Below are 19,959 nucleotides of genomic sequence, written 5' to 3' on the forward strand. Positions count from 1 at the left end.
AATGGCTCGCGTGTCGCAACGGAAAAAATTCTAGATTTTGATTTTCTTTTCATTTGTTTAAGCTTCAAAATGCGTTGGCGTCAACCCTGATCATCCCAAGACACCAATATAAGCTCGTAACTAGTTCCATAAACATCTTTACTTATCAAAACACTGAAATACAAAAGTCTGTGTTAAGTACCATTTGTTAGTCAATAAACTAATTAAAAATAGTAAAATCATACCAAAAACTATACTATTTATACCCGGCCATCAATATTTATTTGTATAGGATAAAAAAAAAATTAATAAAGTGAACATCATAAAAATAACTTGATCTAAACCTAAAAACATGTTTGAGATTTGAGTTTGAAAACAACTTAAAAAAGTCACCAGGTAAAAAAAGTCTTTTTTTTTCATTGTCAAACGTCAAAACCCTGTAAACCCCTCGCCGGTGGCGGTCACCAAGTGAAGATGGCAGTCTGTCATCTTCAACCTCCATTCACCACCCCTACTAACTTAATCACAACCTCAAAACCTTATCCGTCGTCGTTTCGTCGCAATCTCTCCGTTCATTCCAAACCCGAACCCAGACCCGTTTTCACCTCCGTCGAATCATTCGCCCCGGCCACCGTCGCCAACCTCGGACCCGGCTTCGACTTCCTCGGCTGCGCAATCGACGGCATCGGCGATTACGTCACCCTCACCATCAACCCCAATGTCCAACCCGGCCGAATATCCATAACCCAAATAACCACCATCCATAACCCGAATAAGCTCAGCAAAAACCCTAATTGGAACTGTGCCGGAATCGCTGCAATCTCTGTCATGAAAAAACTCAGAATCCGGTCCGTGGGAATGTCTCTGTCCATTAAAACCGGTCTCCCTCTTCGGAGCGGATTAGGTTCTAGCGCCGCCAGTGCCGCCGCCGCTGCCGTGGCGGTCAACGAGATGTTTGGCGGCAAGTTACCCGAGTCGGATTTGGTGAAATCCGCTTTAGAGGCGGAAGCTAAATTATCCGGGTATCACGCGGATAACGTTGCTCCAGCGATCATGGGTGGGTTCGTGTTGATCAGAAGCTACGACCCGTTGGAATTGGTATCGTTAAAGTTCCCGCCGCAAAAGAGTTTGTGGTTTGTGTTGGTGAGTCCGGAATTTGAAGCGAAAACGAAGAGGATGAGGGCGGTGTTGCCGGGGGAGGTAACGGTTGAGGATCACGTGTGGAATTGTAGCCAGGCGGCGGCATTGGTGGCGGGTGTGTTGGTTGGGGATGTGGTGGGGTTAGGGAAGGCGTTGTCGGCGGATAAAGTGGTTGAGCCGAGGCGTGGGGCGTTGATTCCCGGGATGGAGGCGGTGAAGAAGGCTGCGATGGAGGCGGGGGCGTATGGGTGTACGATAAGTGGGTCGGGGCCCACGGTGGTGGCGGTGACGGATGATGAAGGGAAGGGGAGGGAGATTGGGGAGAGGATGGCGGAGGCGTTTAGGGAGGACGGGAAGTTGAAAGCTTTGGCTATGGTCAAGAATTTAGATACACTTGGTGCAAGGGTTATCAATACTTACCAATGATACAATGATGCATCATGTTTCTACAAATATCATTTCAAACATGAGGTAATGCGGTTTGATTCGGTTTTGAACCGTTTATGTGCGGTTACTTGGGTCGAGCCAGAGTACCTGAGCTCTCATTGTTCGTCGATAACGAATTAAACTTTCAACCACACATGAAAATAGCCAAAGTTCTTGAAGATACGAGTGATATCTTGGTGTGTATTATGTTGTATTTGAACATAGGAACTGCAAGGGAAATTATTCATATTGTTTTGGTTATCAGGGACATCAAAGCTTGAACAAGGTTTCTTGATTACTTGCATGCTAACCATATTGGTTTGGTTATCGGTTTAGCCACACACCAAAGCTGAACTACATTTTTTCTGTTAATTGGTTATGGTTCGGTTAACCGTTATGGTTTTGGTTAATCCGGTTATTTTCTCACCGGTAGCATGTCATCTGAATTTCGGTTTGAAGTCTACTTTCTTTTGCTAGAAGACCTTTTAATGTGTAAGTCCATACCATATTGTTTTGAAGACATTTCAACAATTAAGCTATTTTACAGTTACAGAGTTAACAGTTTTAACATTCATAAAACAATATAACAAACATATGTCTAAATTGCATTTGTTTTAGAACAAAGACAATAAAGAACCTTGAACAAACCGTGCAACATTAGAAGATCTTAATATTGTCTTAGACGCCCTAATATCTATTGTTAATCCGCAATCATGTAGGTTGTGACAAGAGGAGGGGGTGGTTTGGATATTGTTAAGTCGTTTATTGAACAAAAGTCTCGCATAACAACATAAAACCAACCTGGTTCATGAACTTTAACACTTTAAGCTTGCCTCTTTAAGAAATGTTTAAATCCAAGCTATTGAATGTACTTTTACATCAGTTGCCAGTTGGTAATGGGGAATTACACATGGGTTGTGTATTTAATGATTTTACTAATAATAGATTTATTTAACGGCCCCAGTTTATTGATACACACATATCACAACTTTATTAATAGTGAAACAAAACACATTTGTTTTACAATAAACTCACACCATCAAACCTACTCCTAAATTTATACCATTTTGCGTACAATGAAGCTTCTCACCACTTGTGGCTCCACCTTTTGAACACTTTAGGGGCCCTTTGTTGTTAAATCACATTATATATGCTTTATGCACATTTTCTTTTTCTTTTTTCTACAGACATTTGGTGCCAATAATGTCTTGTGCATTATGATTCTTTAAATGAGATAAATCCATAAACACGCTTGATTCATATATCTACTTTTTTGGTGAGATAACAACGTTATCGATCTTCAACCGCGTCTTATATAATTTTTTTGAACAACCAATTTTATTACGATCCAATCAAGTCATTCAACAAACAAGATGCTCATCAAACGAAGCAACCACCAACTTACAAAAGCACCAAATTACAAAATATTATGAAAAGGAAAACCAACTTTCCCAATCTAGCCCCGCTAATTTTCTCTATATTTGACCCAATGAAAACTAAATCTCTTTTTATCATACTTAAGTCTGTGATCACCCTTTATATCATTTTTGAGTCTATTGATTGAGACTCTCCGGTCATTATAAATGGTCTAATTTTTTGTCTACACAATGCAGTAGCAAGCACTCATTTTTTTATATTTATAACTAGGATATAGCCCGTATGATACACGGGTGGTTAAAAAAATAAAACAAAAAAGTTAAATTTAATAATATACATAATAGCATATCTTGTGAATCTATACCAATTAAGAAAACGATAAAGTTAACATCAATTCATCATAGTTAAGTTGGTAAGTTACAAGCATTTTAAAAACAAGGTAGTGTTGTAAAAATGAAAACTTATGTGTAAATTATAATTTTAAAAATTATTGAGATGTATTCCTATGTGGATGACTTAGTTAAAGACCATGTTGAAATTATATATTGTTTTAATATAGTAGTTAGATTTTCGATAAAATTATAAATAAAATAAAAATAAAAACAAAAACAAAAATATATTTAAAGATGTTAGCAAGTAAATGCATGGATATACCCGATACCAGATCAGAATCGACGATACGAAAAAACCTGGGAGATGAAAACAAGAAGTGGAACTCAACCATAAATCCCACTTTTTGTTTCATTTCAATCCAAACATATCAAATTCATCATCGTTTCCGTCACGTCAGTTTCTCTTCATCCATCCTGGTACTTTATTACTGTTCCGCCCATCAATATGCATATGTTTACATTCTTTCATTCATTTCAGAACATTCTTTCATTCATTTCAGAACATTATTATTATTATTATTATTATTATCATCATCATCATCATACCCTTTTGTGTTAGTTTCAAAAACATTTCTAATAATATGGGAATGATGATAATATCATCAAGGAGCATTTTCTGTGGCTAATTTAATTGTTCTTATGTTGTTCAGTAAATTTCATGATAATATAATGGGATGAGGAAGAGGCTGAAATATTTAAACAAACTGTGAAGAATCTTGATTGTTTTTATGGCAATTCATGTGGTGGATCTAATGCAGTAAAAGTCAATCAACCCGAAAGAAAGTCGACTTCCAACCCAAATAACAGACATTCAAAAAACCTTCAAACCCGTGCACCTGAAAAAACCACCAAAAAACACTATTCAAAACCATATTCACACCCAAATCCCACATCAGAACCTGCTAAACAAACCACCATGAACCGCCACAACGCCAACCAGGCTTACTATGTCCTTGGTCACAAAACTCCCAACATTCGTGACCTTTACTCATTGGGTCAAAAGCTCGGTCAAGGGCAATTTGGTACGACGTATTTATGCACCGAGAATGCGACCGGTGTAAACTACGCGTGCAAGTCAATCTCCAAAAGGAAATTAATTTCGAAAGAGGATGTTGAGGATGTCAGAAGGGAGATTCAAATAATGCACCATTTAACGGGTCAGAAAAACATTGTCACGATAAAGGGTGCACATGAAGACCCTTTGTTTGTGCATATTGTTATGGAGCTTTGTAATGGTGGAGAGCTATATGATAGGATTATTCAAAGGGGACAATATAGTGAACAGAAGGCGGCTGAGTTGACCAAGATTATTGTTGGTGTCGTTGAGGCGTGCCATTCTCTTGGTGTTATGCATAGAGATTTAAAGCCTGAGAATTTTTTGTTGGTTAATAAAGACGATGATTTCTCGCTAAAGGCTATTGATTTTGGACTCTCGGTTTTCTTCAAGCCAGGTGAACTTGATAGGAACAAATGGTGTTAATGGTTAATTATTAGTTTATTCATTAAGAATCCTGGTTGATGATTAATTATAACAATAAGGGTAATATCATTGAAAAGCACTATACTTTCTTATTTGTTACAAAAAAGCCACTCAACCTAATTTTGGTATACTAAAGTAGAACACATGAAAAGCCAACAAATTAACTTTTGTATGTAAAAGTCCCCAAACTTGTCTAACTAACGGGTTCAGGTCAAATTTTCACGAAGGTGGTTGGTAGCCTGTATTATGTTGCTCCCGAGGTGCTTTTGAAGCATTACGGGCCCGAAGCAGACGTGTGGACAGCCGGTGTGATACTTTATATACTTCTAAGTGGTGTACCTCCATTTTGGGCCGGTATGTTATTATGTTTCATGTTATGTTGACTTTCCTGAATGTTTGTTTGACTTTTCTTAACTTAAATGTAGAAACACAACAAGGGATATTTGATGCTGTTTTGAAGGCACACATAGACTTTGAATCAGACCCGTGGCCCCTTATATCGGATAGTGGAAAGGATCTTATTAAGAAGATGCTATGTTCTCATCCTGCAAAACGGTTAACTGCTCATCAAGTTCTCTGTATGTTTTGGTGTTTTAGTAAATACTATTTGTGAGATTTGTATTATTTGTGTTAATGATATTGGTATGTGCAACAGGTCATCCATGGATATGTGAAAATGGCGTTGCTCCTGATAGAGCATTTGATCCGGCTGTTCTTTCAAGATTGAAGCAGTTTTCTGCAATGAATAAGTTAAAGAAAATGGCTTTGCGGGTACGTGGATGTTTATATTATGTACCAATTGTATTTAACGGGCTGTGATCCCATATATACATGTTGGGTTGGGTTGGGTTGGGTTGACCCGTAAACATACTTTTTGTCCATTTTATGTAAATAGTTAATGTATTAAGTATTAAAAAACTACTACTCATCATCATCATCATCATCATCATCATCATCATCGTACTCAGTATATCCCACCAATAACAATGCTATGGTAGGGTCTGAGGAGGGTAAGATGTAGACAGCCTTACCTCTATCCCATAGGGATAGAGAGGCTGCTTCCGGTGAGACCCCCGGCTCGATAGTAGTTTTGAATCAAGCCTTGGACATAAGACACATAACACTCAATCATCGGGACACCGGCTGATTGGTGCATGTGCCCTTGTCTTTCGGCTATCAACGCCACCACATGATGCCTGATTAACCTTCCGCCACTTTTAACGTTATTTTCACGTGATTAGTAAAATAACGTCAAAATTAGTGCAATTTTACTTTTGCCCACCCAAGGGTTCACACATATATACATTATATGTGCGCACCGCAAGCAGGGCGTTATTAAAAAACTACTATATTACACTAATAATTTGAAAATAAAAATGGTTAAGGAGGTGGTTGTAAGCATTGAAATTACTCTTTGACCAATTTTCAACCCATTTGACCTATTCTAACTAATTATTGTGATTTGACCCGTTAGGCATATACTATATCCAAATGCATTATAACCACTGAGTAAATGGGTCAAAATTGCTACCTCTAATTATTAACTTCATTTTTATTTTGGCTTTTAACCTTTCTAATATATTGAGAACCAAGAATATGTTTTAAGTCTTGCTTATTATAACAATATGTTGAGAACAGCGAGAACTGCATTAAGTCATATTTATTATACAAGTTGACTAAAATGCATGTAGATTTCAGTATTTCAAGATTTATTTTCAAAAAATAGTGTTAATATTCTTGTATCTGAATGCATATATATGCACATTTAAAAAAAAATTCAGGAGAGAGGAGATAAAATCACAGAAAGAGGGGGAAGAGATGAATAAACATTAGTTTTTCAATTTTACTGAAGCGAAATGTACAAGTGTATGCATTTCTCTTGATTCTCAACATATTATCGGTTCTAAAAACGCCCTCCTATACTTGTGTGTGTGCGCATAATGTGTTTTAGTTGTATGTTGTCAGGTAATAGCTGAAAGCTTGTCTGAAGAAGAGATAGCCGGTTTAAGGGAAATGTTTAAGGCAATGGATACAGATAACAGTGGTGCGATAACGTTTGATGAACTTAAAGCGGGTTTAAAAAGGTTTGGTTCAACTTTAAAGGACACGGAGACCCGAGACCTTATGGATGCGGTACAACTAGTTTTTCTTGCATTAAAATAATATCATGTTTACAGTTAAAATATTATAGCTAACTAATTTATTATTGGTTATTAAGGCTGATGTGGATAACAGTGGCACGATTGACTATGGAGAGTTTGTAGCTGCTACAATGCATCTCAACAAATTGGACCGCGAGGAGCATTTAGTTTCTGCATTCCGCTATTTTGATAAGGATGGAAGTGGCTATATTACAGTTGATGAACTTCAACAAGCGTGTACGGATCATAATATGACTGATTTTCTTGTGGAGGATATTATTAAAGAAGTCGATCAAGATAATGTAAGTTTAACAAGTTTAGTGAATTTTGTTATGCATGAATGAAGCACATGATTTAGAGGACAAATATTGTGTTTTGTTTCAGGATGGAAGGATTGATTACGGGGAATTCGTTGCTATGATGACAAAAGGAAATGCAGGAATCGGAAGACGAACGATGAGGAAAAGTCTTAACAGTAGCATGCAAGTGGATGATTAGCATCCTATTTGTAACTTAATTAGTATCCTGATGTAATTGTTTACATTTTGATTTAAGTAATCTAACTTGCATAATTCATGGAAGTAAATATGCTTCAGTCAACTAATTAGTCAGTCAACTAATGGAGTAAGTCAACTAATTTAAGAAGATTGTTTGAAAAGATTGGAGTAAGTCTCCTTTGTATATGCTATAAGGTTGTTTTTTGCCTTCGGTCCTTCTTTTGAAGACCGTTTGGTGTGGTGAATGAAAGTTTAATTTCAAAAAAAAAAAAAGTCAGCTAATGGAGTCTTGAGCAGATCTTAAATGGTTTTGGATTTTATAGATTTTTAATCTCTCTCTCTTTTCAATTTGGTCGTTATATAATATGATATTGTTCTTGTTTTAAATGCGAGCTTTAGATGATTATTACTGAACTAGTTTAATACGACATGGCATGGCATGTATAACACGACTAGTGAACCAAACATGACCCGTTTAACTAAACATCACTTTCTAATAAAAAGCTACAATGCTTGCCACTTGTCACTCTCACATTAAACCTCATCATTTTTAACAAATTTGTAATAGTAAAATAATATTTACCATTCTTAAAATTTATGCTTCAAAATTTGCTAATTTAATATTTACTTCCTATTTTTTTTCCAAATATTTTGATATTTATAATAATCTTTTACTTTAAAATTGTTTTAAAGACTATTGTATAACGACTATATATTAATAGTGTGTAATAGGTTTATTGTTTCTTGTATATCGATTATTTATTAAATATTGTCTTTTCAAGAACTACCCATATACTAGACGGGTCTCAAACTAGTGATTAAATATACAAAGACATAATTAACTCCAATAAATAAGTTACCAAAGCTTGCAATCCATGGTTAATTACTTATACAACTAAAAAATTTTAAAATAACGAGTCATAAACGTGTCAAGTACATCCATTAACCTGTTTGGCACGATAAGTTAAACGTATTACTCGCATCATAAACGGGTTGAACCCGTTTAGTCACGCTTGTAATAGTGTCATTAGTGTGTTGACTTGTTTATAACTCGAACATGTTTACTCCAATTACCAATCCGTTTAGCTTCATGTGAAGTCATTTCATGGTAACGGGCACAAACTGTATGTAGTTGGTGAAGCTGTGAAACTTCAATTTCAGCTTAACATCTTAACAAGCTTCAAGTTAGACTTGGGCATAAAACCCGGTTCGAGACCCCAACCTGGCCAAAAACCGATAACCCCTGACCAAACCGGTCCACAATCCAACCATACCAACCCCAACCCGGTTTTTCACTTTGTTGGCCAAACCCGTAACCGGGATTTTAAAAAACACAATTTGAACTCTGGGCCTAGGACTGGGCTTTACACAAACAGCACGGTTGGTAAATAGCCCAAAGGGTTTTTGTTTTGTTTCTATACTTATACTTAGATCATTAATCAGTACAGTATCAGACAGACAGACAGACAGACAGACAGAGACGCCTTACCAACGGAAAACAAACCTATTGCCGTCGTCTTCTCCGCCACAACCACCACCGCCGGTGTTGTTATTTATAAACTGTGATGCCTTCCATGGCTACAGGAGACAGAAGAAACTTCAATTCCAACAATCATCGTCAATTCAAACCTCAATATATCAATGGCGAACAGAAGTCTGACTCTTTTGCCAGGTTCAATTTGTAAAAAAAGCACACGCACTTAATATGTAGTATTTATTTCACATTCTAATTATTGAATTGAATCGAATTAATATTATTGTTCTTTCAGGAGACAGAAGATTGACCAACAAAGAAGATCTTTACCCATTGCTTCAGGTACACTTGATATTATTACGAGCTAATAATTAGAGTTAACATTTATTAATCACCTAGTCTCTGACTACAGTGTGGTTAACTCCTTTTGCTGATGGTATTCTAGCTCTATTAAGGGGTCCAGTATGATCGGTTTTGGGCTGGAACCAAACCAAAAACCGAAGCTTCGGATTTTGGATTTTTGAAACGGGTTTCAGTTTTTTTGGTTTCGGTTTGCTTTCAGTTTTTGCTATTTGAGCTTGAAAGCTTTAGGCCAAAAATAATGAGTTTAGGCATAAATAGTTTTGCTAGTAATTAACGAATTGATTATTATGCATTTGGCCAAAAGTATTTGAATTAAATGTTTGTTAAATTCTTATAAATTACTTCAAATACAAAATAAAAAAAATTAAAAATCTAGAAATTCATTTCGATTTTTGTTTCGGTTTTTTTTTTTTTTTTTGGATTTTTGGCTTTTTAGGTTTCGGATCGCTTTTTTCGGTTTCTTGCACACTCCACTATTAGGGCTCTCTTTGTTTTTCAAATTATTATGTACTTTAAGGCAAATTCTTTATACCACTTTCAAGGCTTTTTAGTATGATTATTTGTTATATTGTTTAGTTGAGAAAAGGCTTGTAGAAGAGGTCAGGAAAAATGATACCTTGATAATTGTTGGTGAAACCGGAAGTGGGAAGACAACAACGTAAGTTTACTTCTAATTTTCTCATTTAGCTTTATTCATAAATCACCATGTGACACATGTTATCTGTCATACATTAACATTTTCATTTTGTGGATTTTATTATGTCAGAATTACCCCAATATTTATATAACGGGGGACTATGTCAAAACGGAGGAATAATTGGAATCACTCAGCCAAGACGTGTTGCTGCAATAACTGTTGCAAAGCGTGTAGCTGAAGAGTGCGGTGTTGAATTGGGTCAAAAAGTTGGTTACTCTATTAGGTTTGAGGATATGACCTCTGCTTCTACCAAGATTAAGTACATGACAGATGGACTGCTATTAAGGTTAACATATAACTCATTGAAGTCATATAACACATTATTAGTTTTATATTTGCATAGTATTCAAATAATTTTCCTTCATATGCTAACAGGGAAGCTCTTTTGGACCCTAAGCTCTCAAAATACTCGGTTATAATCGTTGATGAGGCTCATGAAAGGACCGTTCAAACCGATGTGTTGCTAGGTTTGCTTAAAGACGTACAGAAGAAAAGATTTCAAAATTCTAATGAAGAATCTAATAAAGTCAAAAGGTTAAGTCCGTTAAAGTTAATTATTATGTCTGCTAGTTTGGATGCGCGTGGGTTTTCTGAGTATTTTGGTGGTGCAAAAGCGGTTCATGTGATGGGGAGGCAATTTCCTGTGGATATTCTCTACACTGCTCAACCCGAGACAGATTGCCAGGATGCAGCTTTAGTTACTATATTTCAGGTTATTTCTAGATGTCTTTCATTTTTCTCTTTTACAATTACTATTTATTTATATACATGCATTTACACAAACACACACACATGAGTTAATTACACGGATGGCTCTCGTGGTTTGCGCATATTGCATGTTTGGTTCTCACAAATCTAGAATTACACTAGTTGTTCTTACTGGATACTGTATACGAAAACTTAATTCATATGGTTTTATGAGTTGAAGGTTAACTTTTTTGTTAAATTTATATAAATTGACCATAATGCTCTTGCCAAGTAAAATAAAGAACAATTGTTAGTAAATTGGTGGGACCTATTTGAAAATTTTAAAAATAAATACAAGTATTAGTAGTGTGGGACATACTATACATAAAAGAACAGTCTAAAATGAATCTCTCATTACTAGTAATTGTTCTTATTTATTTCAAAAGACAAGGGTATTTTGGTCGATTATTAAACTTTGACAGAGAAGTTAACCTCCATTCATTCCAAGTACCATAGTCCATATGTGTTATGTATTTGTGATAACAGGGACTACCGGTGTAATTTTAGAAAGGTAAGGACTAAGGACCAAATATGCCATATGGCAAACCACAAGGACCATCCATGTAATTAATTCTAGTAGTTATTATGTAAAGTTATATACTTATTATATAGAATAAAAATGTTTATACTTTTTATAAAAATAGCATGCTCATTTATACTCAGGCTCGATTTGAGCTTTTTGCAAGCTGATCTCGAGTGGCTCGGCTTGCTTACCCTCTAGTTTTTAACCTCATTTTTTTGTCTTTTCAGATACATTTGGAAGAAGGGCCGGGCGATATACTTGTGTTCCTAACCGGTCAAGAAGAGATTGAAGGTCTTGAGGGTCTTGTGCGTGAAAATCTTAAGAAATTACCCGAAGCCAATCAGAAACTTCTTATATTTCAATTGTTTTCTTCTCTTCCATCAGAGAAGCAAATGAAAGTTTTTGCACCTGCTCCAGCTGGATTCAGAAAGGTAGTATGCATGTGGTATTTTGTATGATCAAACATACTTGTACCTTGGTTGATCATGCATTTGATTTTTGTATGGTGTTATTGTTAGGTTATACTGGCAACAAACATAGCTGAAACATCGGTCACAATACCTGGAGTCAAGTATGTTATTGACCCTGGATTGGTGAAAGCGCGCGGTTACTCTCCTGACGGAGGGATTGAATCTTTGATTGTTGTTAAGACTTCAAAAGCTCAAGCTCTTCAAAGAAGGTAAGTAAGTTGGTGTTTGTTTTTTGCTAGAAGCTCTTCAAAAGCTCAAACATTCAATTATTGTTGAATGTTTATTAGTTTTTTTTTTGAAGAAATTTGTTGAATTATCATTAGTTTTTGTTTAATTAATTAGTTTGCATAATTGTCCAATTATCATTAGTTTTTTGTTGAAAAAAGTTTGTAGAAAGTTTAGGTTTAATGAAGATCTTGTTCCATTAGGTTTGCATAAAGTTTAAGTTTGAAGACCCTTTTTATGTTTAAAAATTCGGTTTATTTAAATTTCTGTTTATTTTAGCAGTTTGCAGACGTGTTAAAAAACAAACAGTCTTCTTCGGTTTGGTCCACCTCTTCTGCTATAGATGTCTGCAGATGTGGTCCGCAGACTGCAGACATTTTACCTCTTAAAAAACAAACAGCACCAAGCCACATTAAACTATAATCGCCTTATGTGTTACAGTTAAAGCAATAGGTACGAGTGCTAAGAATAAGGTGATTAAAAAAGTTTTTTAATGTTGCAGTGGACGTGCAGGTCGTGAAGGACCCGGAAAATGCTTCCGTCTTTATCCCGAAAGCCAATTTGAAAGGCTTGATGACTCCACAGTACCAGAAATCAAAAGATGCAACCTTTCAAATGTTATTTTGCAACTTATTGCTCTTGGTGTTGATGATATAATCGGATTTGACTTCATGGAAAAACCCGATAGGTAAAGAATTTAATCTTTTTTATGCAAAGACCAAAAGCTAAAAAAAAGTAATTATTATTTTCACAACTGCAGGATGACTGTGATCAAATCACTAGAATTATTATACTTGTTAGGAGCATTAACCGATGAAAAGAAATTATCAGATCCAAGACTTCAAATGGCTCGTCTTCCATTAGATCCAAACGATTCAAAGGCTTTAATTTTAGCCAGCAAGTTTGATTGTTTGGAAGAAATGTTAATCGTAGTGTCAATGCTTTCGGTGGAATCCATTTTTTATATTCCTCGTGACAAATTAGAAGAGGTATGCAATATATCATTTATTTTTTTCATTTTCAGTCATGTTGGTTTTCTAATAGATTTTAACTGTTTTTTGGCAGTCACGGACGATTAAAAAATCTTTCTCGAGTCCCGAGGGAGATCATTTGACTTTACTTAATGTGTACCATGCTTCGGTTGAGGTTTTGGAAAAGAATAAAACGGAAAATGGTGACGAAAAGGCCGAAAAAAATTTGAGAAAGTGGTGCAAGGATAACTTTATTAATAGCCGTTCGTTAAAGCAAGCTCGCAACGTTTACAAGTTTGCTCATCTTTATCTTTATTCTTTAATTCTTATTAACATTATATTCGAGTTATATTTTATTTTTCTTTTTTGTAGTCAAATTCGGGAAAATGTAGAACGAATGGGACTTAAGATATCGTCATGTGGAGATGACACGCTTCCGCTGCGTCGATGTCTTGCTGCTTCATATTTTTTGAATGCAGCCTTGAAGCAGCCTGATGGGACATACAGGTGATGAATAAATATTTTACTATAATTGGTGTTTTAAATTAAAAATTAAAAAATAAACAGGTATTATGTTTATGATTGGCAGGGTTTTGGCAAATGGTCAGATTGCACAGATTGACCCGAATTCTATTTTATGGCGTGCAAAACCTGAGTGCATAATTTTCTACAATTTAGTTCACACATCGCGTTGTTATGTGCGCAATGTTACTAGAATTGATTATTTGTGGCTAGCTGAGCTGGCACCTCAGTGTTATGCCTTGAAGGGTGACTAGAGCTAAAACCATATGCTAAAAGTTAAAAACACAAGGTGGGCACGCACCCATACATACATCTTGACTGGTGAAGGACACACAGTCGGTGAACTCATTTTGTATTGTTTTTTGGTCAGATTTTAGGGGGCTGACACTTGCCGTTATTTGGTTTCTGGTTCAGTTTTTATATAGTTGAATCAGGAAATGGATGAGATGATTATGGACGGTGAAGATTGGTGGTGGATTCGACTCTTTCAAGCAGATGGTGGAATTTAAACCGAACCTTGTAATTATGAAATATTAAGAAGCTCAAACTACATCTCTTGCTGGCGCCTTAAACATGGATTTTAAAGCCCCATTTGACCTTTTTACTTTGGAAAGTCACTTTGTGGAAATGATGCATATGTCGGTTTGACGGGTTGGAAATGTGTTCTAATGGTTTGACGTTTTAAATGGGTTATAGGTTGAACTTATAAACTATCTTTCTTAAAAGCTAGCTTTTTTTATTTTATTTTATTTTATTTTTTTATAACTTAGGAAACAACTCTTTATTTTCAGCTGTCTAAACCTCTTAAGGAACTATTGTCAGATTATACATATATATCCCGTTGGTCGTATAACATGATATGGCAGACTGAAATATCATACTCGCCGTGATGTGCTTACACAAAATGGCAATTATTGCTTTGTATAATAAAGTCATTTGTTAACAATTAAAGACATACATTTTGGTTATGATGACAACTGACAAGTAACAGCAATCAATGTGTAGATGCTGCTACTTCTTGGCCTTTGAGAACCTGAGGCATCTGTATTTCTCACCACTAACCGTAATCTCAAGGGCCCCGTCTTGATAATCCTGGTTGGACGCATGAGCACACTTTTCTCTTTCTCCAGGTTTTCTCTCTCCATCTTCAACCTTGCTTCCTGTCTACCAATCTCCGCCTCACGACGAGACAGTTCAGCTTTCCATGCAGCTTCCCGTTCAGCGACTTCTCGTTCACGCTCTTCAATGTAGCTTTGCATCTCTCTCTCCTTCTTCATGAGTCTGTCCTGAATGTCTGCATCCAATGCTTCCTTCTTTGATTACCTGCCCAATGCTTGATTGTTCGTGCCGCCAGTGACGTCCAGATTGGTTGATGAGTGGATTGATGGTAGTTTGTAGGCAATCAACAGGTTCTCACGAAGCTGGCAATTTGATTTGGCAAGAAAGCTTCACATAAATTTACGCATTACCTTTCCATTCTCTTACTTTGTTTTCAGTTGGCAACCCCTGTCCACACATTTGGACTTTAGAGCGTTGTTATTTTAGTGGTCATCACACATTCCAAAATAAGTCTATTGTTTAGCTGTTTTTCTTTGATAGCTTAAATAAAAAAAAATATTCTGAATTATTATACAATAATTTATAATATTTTATTTACAAATTCAGGACCAGTCCGAATGGATTAGCATTAGCAATTTAGCATCATCTGTTGGTTGGCTGCAGGTTGCTGTCACAGTTAGGCGGGCGGAGATAGGACACCAGTGTCAACCACATACCAGGAGAGCGGCGCTGGGCATAGCCGCTTGTGCAAACAAGAACGGGAGATGGATTGTGTTTGGTGGGCCGAATGGATTTCAAACTTCTTTATTTTCATTTTCAATGTTGTATTAATTACATTTATATTTTAATTACATTATAAATGTAAAATGTAAAATTATCATATCATAAAACAAGTAAACAGAATCCGTCCGTATCCATGAACAAGTAAACAGAATCTGTATTAATGTAGTAACGAAATATTAGATCACTATGGATAAATATTAAATACACAAAAACAATTTAAATAACACAAACTACAAAAAGAATTTCATATTAATTGCAGCAATTAATTGTTTATGCTTCTACCTAGTCACCTAACTATTACTCATATTCGTAAATGAAAATAAAACGAGTTGACTTAAAACACGACCCAAACAAGACACGATTTTAAATGGGCCCCCATGACACGACAAGAATTTGTATATGGGTATGGTTAGGATTGGAGAATTCAACCCACTAAGCTACCAACTCGACACGATTTAATACCCTAAATGTAAGATGAAAGTAGAGGTGTAAAAAAACCGGTTTGGGCCCGGTTTTAGGCAAACCGAACCGAACCGGTTTGGGTTTAAAACCGGTGTCGCCCAAACCGCCAGTTTCAGGACCGGTTCACCTTAAGATCTACCAAACCTGTTTTAAAACCGAACCGGTTTGAGGAAAACCGGTTTATAAACCGAACGTGACCAAGCCGGCCTATCTTGCTTTTAAACCGGTTTATAAACCGAACTGGTTTGAGTCAAACCGGTTTTGACCAGCCGTTGACCAAACCGGTTTGGGTTGGGTTTAAAACTAGTTTTGTACACCTCTAGATGAAAGTGTCGACGAGTCTCTCTATTGTGCCGATGCAATTTAGGGCAAATGTTGTTGGGCCGATCTAGGTAGAATTAATGTTGGTGGGCATATACAATGATGGGCTACTTAGTTGGGTCGATCCATATAAATTAATGATGTTGTCGTAGTTGTGTGGGCTGCATTGCTGCAAGACCTATTAGTGGGCTAGTCTCATGGCTGATGTATGCAAACAAGTTAATTGTAAGACTCTCCGTTGTTGTGCGCTAGTGGAGCCATGAAGGGGGTGGCACGAGCCAAGTAAGTAGCGCACACCGCAACGCTGATGATGCTTTATATTCTGAGTTAAACATCAAATCTATTACTTTCAAATATGTTACTTTTTGTATCATAACTTATACAAGTATTTTGGACGTATATTAATTTAATTTTTGGATTTAGTGTCAATGTCATAACGAAGCTAACATATACCAACCGAACTAGTTTCACTAGCTTTGATCATAAGTTCTACGTGTGACGATATTTTATTGAGCACTCACAGATTTAGTTTTTGGATTTAGTGCCATCGTTGTTACAAACTTAAATGTTATTGACTGCATTCATGGAATTGCGGCCCACAATGCAATGCATTTTGTAACCTAGCTATATATATTAAAAAGCATTACTGGTGGCAGGGCAAATCTCCTGTTAGGCCATGTGGCAGGGCCATCTTGTACCACATCATCGGTTATTTATTTATTATTTTTTTTCTTGTGTTATCAGTTATACGAGTGTCAATATTGTTTTGAGTGTTTATTAACGACCTTTTGTGTTTACTCCTTGTACTGAACCAATTAAATATGCTAATTTTAATTTATTTTACTGCCAATACCGTACTTGTTTAAGCGGGAACAGCCAGCCCAAGACCAAGACTACTAAAAATGGTTACAATTCTAAACCGAAGACACTTAGCTAGACACCGATATCACATTCATTAAATAAGCCATAAACTAATAGCAAATATTGTTCCCGTGACAGAGTACATTCTTGGATGGTTCAAATCTCAGCGGAACTCTAGGCGCTCAAATATCATGCTTAGTGAAATATTAACTAGTTCGTTCACTAACTGTTTGGTGTAGTTATATTATTATGTATATTAAAGACCTAAATATATTTATGTAATGGATTTGCCAATACCTGCAAGGCTGCAATTTACCTTGTAAATAACATAGCGTCTCACTCAAGTATATTATAAGTAATTATAACTTTTATAAGTTGTATCAAACTAGTATATATATTAATATTCTGAGTGACCATAGCTAATAAGTTAAATGAGATGTTAACAATCAAGATTAACATTCATTAATTCAATTGATTTGAATTAATGACAAGCTTATTTTTTGCCTTGACATCCGATGACATCTTTGGAGTTATTATTAGTTATTGAAATATTTATTACATACAAATCTGTTCCTTGATTTGTGCATTGTATTGTTAATATATATTGTAATCTTTCTAGTGAATAAAATAACTCTTTTGATATTCCAATTACTATTCCATTATCAATATGGTATCACAGCTCTCGATTCACAAGTTCATCACTGACATCTAAATTTTCCCCCTAGTGCCCTTTACCACACAGCCGCTACCATATTCCTTTTCCTCCATAATCTAGTTTCACAAAACTCTAAGTTCATCATGCCTAACACAAACACAAATCCATCATCTAATGGTAACCATCCCTTTTTTGGCAAATGCCAATGGTGTCACACTAAAGGGCATACCCTCACCACTTGCCCAATCTTCAAGAAATTAATGCCACATGTTACGGTACCTCCCTTTATTCACAACCCCACCACAAAAGTAACAACCCAAGTCAACATGATGACCATGCAAACCAACCCCACTACAAAATGGTTAATGGATAGTGGAGCTACACATCATGTTACCAATGACTTAAACATGTTGGCCAACCATGTACCATACGATGGCACCGATGAAATTATAATTGGTGACGGTTCATCTCTTCAAATTACTCATATTGGTTCTCTTCTTATTCACACACAAACCACTACTCTCGTACTAAAAAATGTTCTTTGTGTTCCAACCATGTCTAGAAATATCATTTCAATATCTCGTCTATGTTATGATAATCATGTTCTAATCCAATTCTTTCAATGTACTTTTCTTATCAAAGACCCAAGTTCCAATCTCCTACTCCTTAAAGGACAAGCTAGCCATGTGATTTATGAACTTACTTCTACATCCTCCCATCCCCCGTCTACATTTACAATTCAAAAGAGTACTTCAAAGTTTCGGCACCATAGATTGGGGCATCCAAACACTAAGATTTTAAAATTTTTGTCTTCCTTTATCAATTGTATTTCACACTCAAATAATAATTGTAACTCTTGTCACATAAACAAGAGTCACAAATTACCCTTTCATAAATCTACTTTATCTTCCAATGCACCTTTACAACTAATATTTTCCGATGTTTGGTCTTCACCAATTACTTCAATCGATGGTTATAAATACTATGTTATCTTTGTAGACCATTTCACAAAATACATATGGTTATATCCAATCAAAAATAAATCCGATTCTTTATCTATATTCATTCGTTTTCAAAACCTTGTTGAAAACTATTTCCAAACAACCTTAAACAATAATTCTCCGACAATGGCGGCGAATACATTAAACTTTCTTCTCACCTTCAATCTCGAGGCATCTCTCACCTCACCTCACCACCACATACACCTGAGCATAATGGATATGCTGAGCGATGTCATCGTCATATCGTTGAAACTGGCTTATCCCTACTTACACATACCAAAATACCCACCACCTATTGGCCCTTTGCCATGACCACCGCCGCTTATCTTATTAATCGGTTACCTACACCCACTCTCCAAAACATGTCACCATATCACAAGTTATTCAACAAACAACCAAATTATGAAAAATTAAAAAGTTTTGGTTGTCTTTGTTTTCCTTGGTTAAGACCATACTCGCCTCATAAATTAAATCCAAAGTCCAAACCTTGTATTTTTGTAGGCTACTCCCCTTCTGAAAGTGCATACTATGCACTCGATCCTACTTCTAATAAAATACATACTTCTAGACATGTCAAGTTTATTGAAAATCATTTTCCATATGAAGACCTAACAAGCACTCAAGTCTCACCACCAAATACTCTAGCATGGCTTCCTCTCACTATACAAATAATCTACACACAAACTCCTTCTCAACCTATAAATTCTTCTACTGTTAACGTTCACACAAATATATCTTCCACTCCTTCCTCCGGCCCATCTATCCATTCTACACCCATTACTACCTCCAGCCCATCAACCAACATGCCTACACCTAATCCCTCGCCCACTTTCGTTTCCCAACCACTCACCCAAGTCCAAATTATTACACCCCCACCACCTGCTTTTGAAAATAGTGCCCAAAACCTACCATCCCCTACTTCAGAAAATGCTACCCAAAATTTACCACCTTTCGCTTCTGAACCACAAAACCAACCTCGTATCCGCAAACCAAATCCCAAATATCATAATCCTAACTTTCAGTTATACACCGCAATAAATGGTCCAATTACTGAACCTTCGACCATAACACAAGCTCTAAAACACCCTCTTTGGAGAAATTCAATGTCCGAAGAATATGATGCCTTAATAAAAAATAATACTTGGACCCTTGTTCCATCAGATCATGCTTCCAATCTTGTGGGTGTTTCGTACTAAGTACAAACCTGATGGTTCAGTCGATCGACTAATGGCTCGTTTAGTTGCTAAAGGTTTTCATCAACAGCCTGGCATTGACTATGCCGAAACCTTTAGCCCGGTTGTCAAACCCGCCACACTACGTCTAATCCTCTCCTTAGCCGTATCACAAAATTGGAATCTTCGTCAACTTGATATCAATAACGCTTTTCTACAAG

The 19,959-nt window shown here is 36.2% G+C and overlaps 2 protein-coding genes and 1 pseudogene across 2 annotated transcripts; all 3 read left to right on the forward strand.

Moving 5' to 3' along the window:
* The first annotated feature begins 453 nt into the window (after positions 1 to 453).
* On the forward strand, positions 454 to 1,545 carry LOC143613807 (homoserine kinase pseudogene; annotated as a pseudogene).
* A 2,479-nt stretch (positions 1,546 to 4,024) lies between these two features.
* Positions 4,025 to 7,526, forward strand: LOC143613817 (calcium-dependent protein kinase 4). Its single transcript, XM_077087427.1, has 7 exons — positions 4,025 to 4,765; positions 5,005 to 5,148; positions 5,220 to 5,372; positions 5,450 to 5,565; positions 6,760 to 6,927; positions 7,013 to 7,237; positions 7,320 to 7,526. The coding sequence occupies exons 1-7, from the start codon at positions 4,231 to 4,233 to the stop codon at positions 7,431 to 7,433; spliced, it is 1,455 nt and encodes a 484-aa protein (XP_076943542.1). The 5' UTR covers positions 4,025 to 4,230; the 3' UTR covers positions 7,434 to 7,526.
* A 1,471-nt stretch (positions 7,527 to 8,997) lies between these two features.
* LOC143613818 (pre-mRNA-splicing factor ATP-dependent RNA helicase DEAH10-like) lies at positions 8,998 to 13,716 on the forward strand. Its single transcript, XM_077087428.1, has 12 exons — positions 8,998 to 9,104; positions 9,202 to 9,248; positions 9,846 to 9,923; positions 10,033 to 10,252; positions 10,342 to 10,678; positions 11,464 to 11,667; positions 11,755 to 11,915; positions 12,434 to 12,619; positions 12,692 to 12,920; positions 12,997 to 13,196; positions 13,275 to 13,409; positions 13,492 to 13,716. The coding sequence occupies exons 1-12, from the start codon at positions 8,998 to 9,000 to the stop codon at positions 13,676 to 13,678; spliced, it is 2,091 nt and encodes a 696-aa protein (XP_076943543.1). The 3' UTR covers positions 13,679 to 13,716.
* The last annotated feature ends 6,243 nt before the right edge of the window (positions 13,717 to 19,959 follow it).

Source organism: Bidens hawaiensis, unplaced genomic scaffold, assembly GCF_021521415.1.
Source record: "Bidens hawaiensis isolate Kalapana, Puna unplaced genomic scaffold, B.hawaiensis_p1.1 tig00038205_1, whole genome shotgun sequence".
Lineage (NCBI taxonomy): Eukaryota > Viridiplantae > Streptophyta > Magnoliopsida > Asterales > Asteraceae > Bidens > Bidens hawaiensis.